The sequence below is a fragment of the Chrysochloris asiatica genome, unplaced genomic scaffold (genome assembly GCF_000296735.1).
Source record: "Chrysochloris asiatica unplaced genomic scaffold, ChrAsi1.0 scaffold00032, whole genome shotgun sequence".
Taxonomy (NCBI): Eukaryota; Metazoa; Chordata; class Mammalia; order Afrosoricida; family Chrysochloridae; genus Chrysochloris; species Chrysochloris asiatica.
The window spans coordinates 13834101-13848544 of record NW_006408550.1 but is presented as its reverse complement, the minus strand read 5'-3'; the positions used below and the strand labels follow the sequence as shown (position 1 = coordinate 13848544).

The window sequence follows — 14444 nt, the reverse complement described above, 5'->3', positions numbered from 1 at the left end:
GGTTCTATTTTCAGAATTAGAAGAGATAATAGAGGTATAAGTTTTTATTCATTGAACATGATTTACTGAGCACAGTAATTAATTACATTAATAATTACGTTCTACAAGTCTATATGGAGTCCTGGAGTGGCACTGTGGGCTAATGTGTCAGACAGCAAAGTCATTTGAACTGCTAAATTGGTGGTTCAAGCTCACCAGCTGCTCCTTGGAAACCCTATACAGGGTCGCTATGGGTCGGAATCAACTCAACAACTCTTATCAACAAAAGTCGGTATGCTTTAAAAAAATTTTTTTTTAAATAATACTTTGTTTTAGGTGAGAATGTACACAGCAAGTTAGGTTTCTACTTAACATTTTTTATATAGAGTCTCCTGTGACATCAGTTACATTTTTTTAATACAACAGAATTCTCATTATTTCTATTCTGTTTGTGCATTTTCCACTAATCTAGCATCCTTGCCCCTCCTTACCTTTTCATCTTTGCTTTAGGTAAATGTGGACCATTTGTTCTCATTTAGTTCGTTATTAAGGGAACACAGCATTTATGGTAGTTATTGTTTATTTTATAAGCCAGCCTGTTATTTGGATGAAAGTTGACCTCCGAGAGTGGCTTCAGTTCCAAGTTTGAAAAGTATCTTAGGGTGATAGCCTCAGGGTTCCTCTAGTCTTTATCAGTCCAGTAAATATGACCATTTTTAGGAATTTGACTTTTGTTCTACATTTTTCTCTCATTCTATCCAGTGCCCTTTAATGTCCCCCAAGTCAGAACCATCAGCAGTGGTAACTGGGCACCATCTAATTCTTCTGGTCTCAGGCTAGTGAGCCTGTGGGTCCTGTGGACTCAGTTCTTTAAGTCTTTGGTTTCCTTCATTCTTTTGTTCCTGACAAGTAGAGATCAAAAGTTACATCTTAAATGATCATTTGCAAGCTTTTAAGACTTCGAATGGTACTCACCAAACTAGGATGCAGAATATTATATTGTTCTGTTAGGTCAATTGACCAGGTTGTCTCAAGAGACTATGGTTTGAAGCCTTTCATTCCAGTAACTCAGTCCCACAAAGTGCTTAGATATATCTAGGAAGGCTCTATAACTGTGAATCCTGTATGCTTTATCATGTATATGCAGCACATACAAACATGTATGTGTGTATAAATAGATCTATTCAATCTATGTATACATGTCTGTTTTGTACATGCATGCACATATTTCCACATATGCCTTCCTATACATATATATCTACTTATGTAACCACACACGTAGTTTTAGTTGTGATTACTGTTAATGCAAAATTGTATATTAATGGCATTTACCACAATTGGCCCTTTTTCTTGCGTACTTCTTTTCTTTATTTACCTTGGTCTAGTTGTGTAGACTTCACCTATATTGGGTATTGCCTTTCTCCTCACCAAATACAACAAATCTCTACTGTCTAGAAAGTAATTCCCTTCCCTTATCCTGCCATCCCTGGTAACCATGAAAGGATGTTGCTTTCTGTGTATATATGAATTCTTGACTTTTATAAAAGTGAGACCATACAATATTTGTTCTTTTGTGGTTAACTATTTCACTCAGCATAATTTGTTCCAGATTCATACATGTTATAAGAGGTTTTTTGGACTCATCATTACTCTCATTGCGTAGTATCCCATTATATTCATGTACCATCATCCATTCAGCTGCTGAAGGACATTTACATTGTTTCCATCTTTATGCTATTGTGAATAATGTTGCAATGAACATAGGTGTGCACATGTCTATTCATGTTAAAAGTCTCTTTAGGCTGAAGTTTATTCTTTTCCTTAGTATTAAATTGAGGTTGGGTTTACCACACAGTATTGTTGTTGTTGTTAAGTGCCATCAAGTCGATCCTGACCCATAGCGACCCTGTGTAGGGTTTCCGAAGAGCAGCTGGTGAGCTTGAACAGCCAACCTTGCAGTTCAAATGGCTTTGCAGTCTGGTGCATTAACCCACAGCGCCACACCAGTACTGTAGTGGTAAGGGTTACTTCAGGGTCTTAAGAAATGCCTGCTGACTTCAAGTGGTTAACTTTCAGACAGAGATTTTCACAGAATATCTTAAGCAAACTTAAGTCATAGAAGTGGAAATAGAGTAATTGATACAGGTCAAGAACTTTACTCAGCTCCTGAGCTGTATTTAGAATTAGAATTTCTGCTTTTCTTAACTCAGTAATCCTTGCCCAAGAACATTTAGAGGTGAACTTTAAACAGCACTGTTCTCAACAGTAATATTGCAACTGGCTCTTTCCCCGTGGTCACTTTGTTTTCAGGATGGCTGGACGCCGGTTCACGCAGCTGTGGACACTGGTAATGTGGAGGGCCTCAAGCTCCTTATGTATCACCGAGCTCAAGCTTGTGGAGATGGGTTGAACGAAGAGGAGCCCAAGTGGGGCATCTTTGACTTGGATGGAGGAGAAAGTCCTGAAGGCACAGCCAAGCCCGTTATCCCTGCTGACCTCATTAATCATGCCGACAAAGAAGGCTGGACTGCTGCCCACATTGCTGCTTCAAAAGGTTTTAAGGTACGTCTGCTGGCAGCTGGCCTTGCCCCCACCATTGTAATTTGATGAGTGGCAAAGTTGTCTGTTAGTCTGCTATTAACTGAATGTGTTTAAATTGAATAATTGGAAACTGAATAATACCAAGGCAGGAGAATATTAACTACTAGAAGGAATTGACTTTTTTTTTTTTAACCTATTCAGAAGATAATCTATAGTGAAAGGAATAAGAGACTTTTCGTAAACATCATTTATTTGGAGTTTGTTAGTGAAAAATGTGAGGTGAATTTCACATATTATATCTAGACTACAATTGGCAGGAGATTGGTATTGATTTAGTCCATTGGGTTGTTTACTTCAGATTGCTGCTGGTTTGCAGCAGGGCCAGGGTTCACCCCAGGGCTACGACATTCATGCTCATCCCTAAGCCCTGAATGCCTCACTTAGGCCCTACCTGCATGTGCTCACTGACATGTAAGAGCAAGCTCCAGCTTTTATTCATTGGAGTAAAAGAATCCTAATTCCTAAAAGAAATAAATAAAGAGTAGTATAGAATGTTGTTCATTCATGCCTCTTTTTCTGTTTCCATCACCTGAACAATAATAATGCTTTAGCAGTTATCTATTAGGAAGCTCTTGCACGTAAGGCAAGGTCTTTATTGGTATTTTTGTCAAGTCTGTCGAGTTGGTTCTGACTCACAGTGACCCTATATAGTGTTTTCGAAGAATAGCTGGTAGGTTTGGACCACCGACCTTGTGGTTAGCAGTCTAGTACTTAATACTACAGTGCCACATCAGGAGTCTCTGGTGGTGTAAATGGTTTGCACCTGACTACACACCACAAGGTTAGTGATTTAAATTCAGTGGTGCCGTGGAAGAAGGGCCCAGTGATCTACCTCCCCCAAACACAACCATTGAAACCTCTATAGGGTGCACCTCTCTGAAACACATAGGAGCTCCAGGAGTTGGAATGGACTCACTGAGGGTGAGCAGAGATTCAAGGCATTGTGTATGCTAACTTTTGCTGGTGGTGTTTCTGCCATTAGGTAGCATCTAGTTTGACTGTATCAGACAAGTGGCAGGTTACAAGAAGCACAAGCAAATTAACACAAGAGTAATCCAAGGAGCTCTGGTAGCGTAGTGGTTACGAATCGGGCTGTGAACCTCAGGGTCAGCAGTTCGAAACTGCCAGCTGCTCTGTGGGAGAAAGATGAGGCTTTCTGCTCCCATAAAGATTTACAGCCTCAGAAACCCCGTACAGGGTCACTATGAGTCGGAACGACACCACAGCACACCACAACAAATAAACAAATGGTTGATCCAATGCTGTGGTTGTGCAGAAAATAGAATCCATATATTTCAGACGTCACAGTTGCAGGGATGTGAAGACCAGGAATGATTCATTTGGAGGAGGTGGAAATTATTTGAGGTCTTGCAGGGTGAGCTCAAGTTTTCATTCCAGGTGAGAGAGCAGTTAGGTGAAAGGAGCAGCAGAATCCAGGTGTGGAAGCAGGAAAGTGAAGAATAGCCCCATTGGAACCTAGCGAGGAGCAGTGAGAAATAAGACCAGATGGAGTCTGGCAGAGCGTGGGGCATGAGACCTTCAAAGCCACATGAAGGAATTCATTCAGTAGGTAAATAAGGCCACTGAAAGGTTTTGACAAAGGAATAAACAATTGATTCTATTGTTTAAAATGATGAATTTAGCAATTATATTTAGACGATATGGGGGAATAAAAATAGAGGTGGCAGGGAATGGTAATCTACATGAAAGACGATAGCAGGGGAGGTAAGGAGGGCTATTATGGACTAGAAATGTCCCCAAGTTGAGCACTCATTTCATATGAGAAGTAAGGGTAGATGAAACAGTAGAAAGACGAAAGTAATGTTTTGAGGAAGAACAAAAGCCACTCCGTTGTGATTAAGAGACAGAATCTGATTTTAGACATGCTAAGTTTCAGTCTGAAGGTTTGTTCTTCCCGATGTAAAAAGCTGGGGAGAGCTGGAAAGTTTGTTTTTGTTTTTGTTTTTTTGAGCACCTGACTGGGTAATTTCCTGTTGCTGTGATCAATGGCAGAACTTACTCATTTTGGACTTAGAGTTTAAAAAAAAACTAAGAATGTGAGAAAAAGGAAAGATTGGGCTCAATGTGGATGGATTGTTAGCAGTGGGTTTTGTCCATTTTACCCTTAAACAATTACAAACAAATAAAAATAAACTTAGTATATTGCATATTGACTTAAATGGGTGGCGCTTTGGGCTAATGTGCCAGACTGCAAAGTCGTTTGAACTGCAAGGTTGGTAGTTCAAGCTCACCAGCTGCTCCCTGGAAACCCTCTGCAGGGCCGCAGTGGGTCAGAATCCATTAAACAGCACTTAACAGCAACAATAATGCATTTAAAGTTTTTAGAAAACAAAGATGGGAAATGTGAGAAGTTTACATTTGAAAATACGGTTAATGTAGGGTGTTGTTGTTGTTAAGTGCCATTGAGTGAATCAGTTCTGATTCATAGTGACCCTGTGGTTTCCAAGGTATGACTGGTAAGCTTGAACCACTGACCTGCAGATCTCTCTGACTTTTAGTGCAGTGCACTAACCCGCAGCACTACACCCGGACTCCAATGTAAGATGTTGTTGTTATTGTGAAGTGCCACAGAGTCGGTTCTGACCCATAGTGACCCTGTGTAGGGTTTCCGAGGAGGAGCATCTGGCAAGCTTGAACTGCCGACCTTGCAGTTCAAACAGCTTTGCAGTCTGGCACATTAACCCACAGCGCCACATAGTGACACTCATTTGATGGTAGAGAGATGCATAGAAGGGGGGTAGATTGCAACCTGCCTTCTCTCCCTACCAGAAATCTGAGTGTAATGTCAGATACCACCAAGAAGAGTGGATTGATTGTTCACACACTTGGCCTGGATGCAAAAAACATAAAGAAAACCCTTGAACTTCACTGGTCTAGTTTGAGGCACTGGTTTGAGGGGGAGAATGGAGCCCACTTCCCAATGGTGAGCTTCTCTGCAGTGCAGAATAATTGTGTTGTTGCTTAGATCCTTAATTATGAGCTCCTCGTGAGTCCTGGGACTTTTATGATCAAGGATGGTGTCATCATCAATGTTCAGGTCCCTGGCACTCTCGTAAATGCTCAGTCATTGTTAAGTGAAGGAAAATAAAGAGACCTCATTCTCAAGGAATATGACTCTCTTGTATTTTCTTAGTTTAAGAAGTATAAGATGAATTTTGGACAAGAATAGAGAGATTTTTTTTTTTTTTAAGTGAGCATGGTTGACAACATTCTTACACTGCTCAGCCATTAAAATAATAGATATTTTAGGCCTGGAATGGATATTTAATCTTCCATTCTAATGTAATCATTTTATGATTAGGGCATTTAAGCCCTAGAGGTTTCAATCACCAACCTAGATAGATAGAGGTTGGGAATAAATCCCCGATTGCTTGACTCTATTGCTCTTTGTACCATGCCTCCCCGGTCAAAGTTATTGGAAAACATTTTTTGCATCATTTGCTTTTGTTTGTATTCTGTCTGGCTGAAGTAGTTCTCAAGAAAAACAATCTAGTTACAACTAAATTGCTAAGGCCAGTTTTCTGAAAAAATAAATAGTAAATTTGAGTTAACCTCTATATTAGTAAATAGATTATATACTGACCACACGTAGAACCTCAAAACCTGTTAACCATACCATGCAATTTTCGTGCAATGGTAGTAATAACACTACCCAAAAAGAAGATGACTTCAGTTTAATCCACATTGTTTTTAGTAGAGAACTATGGAATTTCAGAGCTTGAGTGGACATTATAACTCCTCCAGTCCAACCTCATATTGGAGATAAACTAAGTCTTGAAAAACAGTGTTTAACTAGTTTCCCAAACTTGAATCATAGAAGACCAGATCCCCAAATCAGTGTTTTGTTTTTTTTCCCCTTTTAGTCTTTGGTCTTTTTCCCAGTGGTTAAGAAATTTATACAAATCATCATTTAGTGTTTGGTACTCTGAGTACCTCTCACTAAAATTGGCCTGTGACTACTCTAAAGAGATTATTGAATTAATCATTGAGAATAAATCTTTGTTTTAGTCCCTCCACATGAATAGAAAGGAAGCTCTCTGCTCTGACGCATTGCTGAAGCTCTCACACCCAGGGAATTTTTTTATTGGATGGACCCCTTGTGTTCTGTGACTATAAGAGTGGATTATAATTCTCGATTTTATGTTGCCAAGGAAGTGGCTTCTGACCACTCATGGTCTTCCTCAGTCTCTCTGGGTTGTTTAATATGTTGACAGTAGACCTTCTCTGAGCTTCCAGAACACACCACTTCCTCGCTTCCTTTCCTGCTTCATTAACCAGGCTTTTTCTTCTTTGCTTTTTAACTAAGTAATTCCCAAACTTCATTCTTAGCCTTTTGCTCCTATTTTTTCAATGTTTTTCAGTCTTTTGCTTTTTATGAATGACGTCTATGATCATTGTGTAGTCCCAAACCCGTATCTCCAACCTTGACTTTTTCCCTGTGTTCTAAACACTTATTTCCATTATCTCAGCTCGCCTATCTTTCCTTTTTATATCTTATATGATTAAAGGTGATGCAGAAGTTTCCCCGGGGAAATTCCCTTCACATATCGGATCAGGGCTCTTACCTAAGTAAGAATGATGATTTTGGAAAGTATGATACATCCTTCCTTAATCCTGCATCATTGACCCAACAAACATCATGGAATCCTCTTTAACAGAACCTGGTCCTCCCTCATTAACCCCTGACTGAAGGTTAGGCTTTACAGTACATCCCAAAATGGAGGATAATTACATAATACTGGAAATCATAGCCTCGTCAAGTTGACACACATTTTTCAGGGATGTATTCAGTCCATGACAGACTTCAGCATTATGTTCCTTCCCATTTTGGCTACATCTTTCGTTTGTCCTCTCTTAATCCAACAATATCTCCAGGCATTCATGGTTACTTATTCTAGCATTTAAGGGATCAGTAGAACTCTACAATAGATTTTACAATAGTTTTTTTCATAGTGCTGTTTCTTTCATAGTTTTATGGGTACTGCCTGTGGGAATCCCTCATCATCTGCTTCCTGGGTTCATGCAGGGCCATGCTCCTGGTCTCCCTATCTCCAGTGCCTCCACTGCTGTTAAGAGTGGGCTTTCCAACTAGCGAACGTTGTTGTGCCATTTACCTGTGGAACATCTTTCCAACATGTCCCCTCTGGTGTAAGTGTCAGACATTCATTGTGGCACCCACATCCCTTCCTGATCTCGTTTGTCTCTGTTTAGCACATGGAGCACTTTTGTGCCTTTTCCCTAGTGTGTTTATTCTAACCAGACATGCCCAGCTCTTGTGCAAACATCTCCCTCTGCCCATCTCTACATCTATTGTTCCCATTAACTCAAATTACCTTTCTCTATCCTGACCGTTCTTTGCTTGAAAAACATCTTGGCTCAAGTGTTGGCCCCTAGGAGTTAGACATTCCCAGGGCACCTCTCCACACTTCCCTTTGAGAATTTGTTCTCTATATTGTAATTGTCTGTATGTCTCTGGACCATTCTCCATCTTCAAAAGACATCCTTTTATCTTTGTATTTACCATGCCCTTCAGAGTCTCTGATTGAAAAGGACTAATATTTGTTGAATCAGTGCATGAATGGATGGTAACAGTTCTCTCTGAGGTGGGCTCCTTTCCATCACTTTCCTCCTCTCCAATATCTCTTCCTTATGCAAAGGGGCTCTGGTAGCATAGTGGTTACGAATTGGGCTGCAAACCACAAGGTCAGCAGTTCAAAACTACCAGCTGTTCCACGGGAGAAAGATGAGGTGTTCTGCTCCCATAAATTTACAGCCTCGGAAACCCTGTACAGGGTCACTATGAGTTGGAACCGACTCCATGGCACATCATAACAACAACAGCAACATGCATCAATTGGTTTTAGAACAGTGGTGATAGTGGTGAAGCCGCAAAATTGGTTCCAACTCATAGCGACCCTGCATAGGGTTTCCAAGGCTGTAAATCTTAACAGGAGCAGAAAGCCTCATCTTTATTCAGCAGACCAGCCAGAGTTTTGAACTGCTGACCTTGAAATTAACAGCCTGACTCATAACCACTGTGCTACCAGAGCTCTGTAATTCATACATGTCCCCGTCTCCACAGAAAAACCTCAGAACTGCTTAGCACTTTGCCCTTCAAAGCTGACTCCAGCCGACTTCTTCTTTGCCCATTCACACTTAAAACTGCCTCTTTGCTTTATTCCCTTACTTCCCATTGTGATAGCTCACAGCCTGCCTTGCCCCCCAGCTCTCCACCCATCCCCCTTTGCAAAACAGTACACATACCCACACCCTACCTGCCTTTACTTTCTGTCTGTCCAGTTCTAAACTTGGCTCCCAGCCTTTACTTTGATTTTGTCTCTAGCCTTTGGGACTTAGGGTTTCTACTTAGTCATCTTGGCATCTTCTCAAGGCCCCTAGTAGAATTGTCCCATTATCTTTCAACATCTCTTTGTAACTCCTCCTCTATAATCCCTACCCCAAATTAAGACTCTATTTTCCAGCCTCCTTTACAGGCAATTGTGTCATGTACCTGAGTTCTGCCTAATGGGATGTGGATAGAAGTAAAAGCTGTCATTTAAGCTTTTGCTTATATTTAAGTCTTTGTTATCTAAGGTATAGCTTTATCCTTATTAATATAAGAATGCAGGCTGGATCAATTCCTTCATCTGGATTCTTTGTTCCACATCACCTGGGTGGCACACCTTGCCCAGTTTCAGTACCTTGGGAATCCTATCCAGATGTAGTGCCTGACATCATTAGCATTCGTCCTCTTCATGCAACCCCGCACCTCAAAGAGAGACCTTAGGTAGTTTTCTCCACCAGCCCTCCAAGCCCCCAACTCATCTTCCTCCTCCTCATCTAAGCCTTTGCCTATTCCTCCATGTAGTGAAATTTTGCTCATATTTCAACACCCTTTTCGATGCATATTTTCCCCATGTCTAACTCTTTGCTACACTTTGGGATCCTCTCTCAGAAATCAGGGTGAGGGAAAAACAAAGCCATTGCTGTCAAGTCAATACCTACTCATAGCAATCCTTTCAGACAGAATAGAACTGCCCCATAGGGTTTCCAAGGCTGTAAATCTTTACAGAAGCCTACTGTCAAATCTTTGTCCCATATGGTAGGTAGAGGGTTCAAACTGCCAACTTGTCATTTAGCAGCGGAGCATTTAACCACTACTCCACTAGGTCTTCTTTGAGAAATGAACTGTGTGTGACCTTTGTCATCATCACACCCCTGAGCACAGTGCCTGGCATCAAGGTGTCTAGCACTGATGTCATCAAATCGTTGTGAGGCTTAATGAGCATGAACTCTATGTAGAGTGTTAGAGTGATTGTGGTTTGTGACTTTGTGCTAAAGCTTTAATCCTCTTTGTGCTCCTTCTCCTTGGCGCCCAGCACAGTGCTTGGAACATCGGGCTTTAGAATGTGGATATGTTAAACCCTCAGGGAGACTGACATTTCACCAGAAAGTCACTTTAATATTACCCACAAACCTACCTGAAGACTCCTAGTGTGGCATTATAGGATTCTGTGTGGTAAGCACTGGACTGCTAACCACATGGTCAGTGGTTCAAACCCACAAACTGTTCCTTGGAAGCCCATACAGGGACCCTTTGAATTAGAACCAATTGGACAGCACTTAACAAGAACAACCACTTCCCTGACTATAATCAAAATTAGAAGTAACCACTTTGAAGATGAGAAATGAAAGAATCTCAATTCAGGAGAAATGCAGATGCCTGCTTTTTGGTTTTGTTTTGATTTTTTCTCACTTGTATTTATAGTTTGAAGTAACATCACCTAGAATTATCTCGAGATAGCAGTGGTATTTATAGAGCACAATACATCTACACTTGACGGAATATTTGAATTTTTTTCCAATTTATGGTGATGATGTTGGTTATAATGATTACAGCAGCTCATACATATTGTTGGAGTCCTGGTGTGACACTTTAGGATAAGCACTGGACCACTAACCACAAGTTTGGAGGTTCAAACCCACCAGTCACTCCTTGAAAGGGTTGCTCTGAGTTAAAACTGACTCAGTGGCACTTAAAATAACAGTAAATATTGGAGTCCTGGTATAGCACTGTCAGATAAGCACTAAACTGCTAACCACAAAGTCAGTGGTTCAAACCCATTAGCCACTCCTTGGAAACCCTATACCAGGATCACTCTAAGTACAAACCAACTCAACAGTACATAACAACAGCAATAAATGCTGAGACTTTTGCATATGCCAAGAATAAGTTTTGTAAACATCTTTTCGTGTAAATCACATAACAACCCTATAAGGAGACTGAAGCAGAAAATAAATATTCAATGATTTGACCAAAGGTCACATAATAATTTTTATCCACAAGATTAAAATTTAAATCTGTTTGGCTATTACCCACTTTTGCTACAAGTACTAACCTGCCTAATAGGATGTGTTATTTTTTTGTCATTTATCATTTGGGAATTCACAAATTTAATGCTTTCTATTTAATTGCATTATATTTAATCCTCTTATTAGAGTTAAATTCTAACTCAATTTTGTCTCAGTTTCTCATTAACTGTCTTTCTCATTTACTGATTTTTTGGTATACATTAGTAGTAACAACTGCTTCATAAAAACTTATTTTTATATTTGGCTTTCTTTTCATGTAGCTCCTTAGCTTAGTGTTTTCTTACATTTAAACTCTAAGTTTATGGTAGCCAAACTTTGATTACAGTTTTCAGAAGCAGTCTCTCCAAACTGGACAGGCCACTAAGAAACAGATGCCCTGGTTGGTGCCTTTGTGTTGCTGTTAGGTGCCGTTAAGTCAGTACGGACTCATAGAGACCCTGTGTCCAACAGAATGAAACAGTGCCCAGTCCTGGACCAAAATGGAGGATAATCACACAGAAATCATGGCCCACCATCCATTAATCCCTAAAACATATCCTTTTTGCCTTCAGACCAGCACTGGCTTCCTGGTTCCAATTTCACTCTACCAATGGTTTCAACTTTTCTTTTTCAGCTTTTTCTTTGTTTCATTCTTTCTTTCCAGCACTTAGGGATTTCCTATATTTTCTGGTGAACTCATTAATGTATCTAAAAGTGTGTTTGGGGAACAGTACGAAGCAACTGAAACTCATATACTACTGATGGGAGAGGAATTTGGTGTAACCACTTAAGAAAAGTTCTTTCCAGTGTCTCTTAACATAGAACATATGTGCAGCCCAACTCTGGTATATATACCCAACAGAAATCCAGACATGTGCTACCAAAGACATGTTTAAATAGAATCCAAATGCCCATTCATGGAATAGATAAGTAAGTTGTGGTGTAGTCATGAAATGGAATGCCACACAAAAATATGTAAAAACAGGATGAACTATGATTACTCCCAACACATGGATAGATCTTACAGATCTTTTGTTGAATGAAAGAAGTCAATATGATTCTACTTAGGTAATAATATATATGTTTTACATAGAATTCAAACAGCCAATCTCCAGGATAAGAAATGAGAGCAGTAGTTAACCTCTGGTGGCAGAAGGGAGGACTGAGCGATTGAGATGGAGCGTAAAGGTGTTTTACAGCTAGAAGTAGATTTTTCAGACTGCTTGGTTTACTATGTTGTTAGACCTTGTGTGTGTGTCGGGGGGTGGGGGGAGGTTGGAGGGGTGATGGGGAGGAGACTGCTTATTTCGGTTATTTACTAATCTGATCAGTTGTATGTTTATCCTTGTGGAGAATCAGTAAACAAGCCGTGCAGTAGTAAAAGCTGATAAAGCAGAGTTCCTTGGTAAATATGCTGATGTAGTATCCTGCTGTGTTTTATTATTTATTAGAAAATGTATGCATTTTCTGTTGTCTTCTACTTTGCATTTGACAAAATCTAGGGAACTAAGACTTTTCAGTCCCTGGTTGTTGTGGAGTTGGTTCCAAAGGAGCAGCTGGTAACTGCCAACCTTTTGGCTAGCAATTCCTTGCTTATCTGCAGTGCAACACCATGGTCCATAGGTCACTGATAATTTTTCTTCTTTTTTTAAAAAAATACAATTATATTGTTTATTGGGGAATTTAAAGTGTTTCTAGCTTTTAATTTTGACAGCAAGGCTATAAAACAGCCAGAAAATACCAATTACTCTCTGCATTTTTGGGGAGTGCAGTTATTCCATACAATAATAAGCATTGAAATTTCAGCAAACCACCGAGTCCTCAGTTTGAGCCCACCAGCAGCTACATAGGAGAAAGATGAGGTTTTCTGCTCCTGCAAAGAATTACAGCCTCAGAAACCCTATCTGGGGTCACTATGGGTCGGAACCGACTCCACAGCACTAAACAACAACATATCAGACAATATTCTGCTGCTCTTATTCTCCACAAGAATAAACAGACAACTGATCAGATCAGTTAATATACAGAAATAAGCAATCTCCTCCCCATCACCCCTCACCACCCACACACACACACACACACACACACAAGGTCTGATGACATAGTGATCCATCCCTTCCTCTTCCTAGTTTATCTCAGTCTGGAAGTCCCGCTGAAACCTGACCACCTTGAGTGATCCTGCTGGTATTTAAAATGCTGGTGGCATAGATTCCAGCATCGTAGGAACACACAAGCCACCACAGTCCGACAAACTAACAGACAGATGAGTGGTACACTGATAATTTTTTAATGGAGACTTCCTTAAACAACACGGAAGAGGAACAAGTTGAAAAAAAGAAGGAACATAATGTTTAACTTCTATTGGGAATGTTTTCTAAAAGCTCCATCAGTATGGTGTTCATATTTTTCAAATAAAATACGTAGAGTCTCGTAATCCTAAATACAAATGTACGTTGGAGGACTCCAGAACATAGTTGTTCAAGTGGAGTCCTGCAGTAACCTACCATGAAGCTGTAAATGGTTATAGTCTAGAAGCAGCCAGTTGTAGCAAAAGTCTTTTGGGTTTATATTGCCAAATTACCATAAAAGGATCTTGTTTCTGAAGCCAATTTCTTTCTTAATTTCCCAATTTCCCTCAACAAACTGAGTGATTAGTAAACACAATTCTTTTTTTTTTTTTTTTCTGTTTTAAGTTGAGAGACTGCTCTTCGGAACAATGTTTTGAGCCTATGACTTGAACTAAAATGAAGTATTTTTTGCTTTCCATTTCTAGACATTGTTTAGATTAATTTGTGAATTCCTGATTGACTACTTGCTGCAGGCAACTGACTGTTCTCTTAGGTGTTGTTGTTGTTGTTGTTGCACAAGACTTTCTTTTTTTCAATAAATGTTTATTGTGAATTATGTGATAGTTTACATGGGAGAACATTAGTTTTACATTCATTCTATCATATATCGTTTCATTGCCATAGTTACAATTCCTGTCCATGCATCATCAACCAACCAATTTTTTTTTGTTTTTTGCCCTTGTTAATACATTCAGAGCTAGAGGTGACAGAACTCTTGTCTTTCCAGAACTGCCTGGAGGTCTTGTGTCAGCATGGAGGACTGGAGCCTGAAAGGAAAGACCAATGCAATCGGACAGTTCACGACGTTGCCACGGATGACTGCAAGCATCTGCTGGAGAATCTGAGTGAGTGGTATTTACGGCATCATCGTCCATCTATGCTGGGAAGCCTAGAGTGAAATGGGAAGCATACGATGCAACTGCAGTTTTCTCATTTGTTTCACAGCCTTCTTTGAACCCTCACTATTACAAAAGCACTTTATTGATTATAAAAGGGGTAATTATTTCCTTTTTCATGTCAAGTAGTTTTTTGCAGAATTGCCACCAGCAGTACCAATTGCCATCAGGTCAGTTCCAACTCATGGTGACCCCTTGTGTGTCAGAGGAGAACTGTGCTCCACAGGGTTTTCTATGACTGATGTTC

General features: G+C 40.0%; 1 protein-coding gene across 1 annotated transcript in view; it reads left to right on the top strand.

Moving 5' to 3' along the window:
• CTTNBP2 (cortactin binding protein 2) overlaps window positions 1–14444 on the top strand; it is a 182049-nt gene that overhangs the window by 109191 nt on the left and 58414 nt on the right. The window contains exons 8-9 of the mRNA XM_006859316.1: window positions 2290–2541; window positions 14029–14146. Coding sequence (XP_006859378.1) covers window positions 2290–2541; window positions 14029–14146 — 370 coding nt within the window. The remainder of the gene's footprint in view (window positions 1–2289; window positions 2542–14028; window positions 14147–14444) is intronic.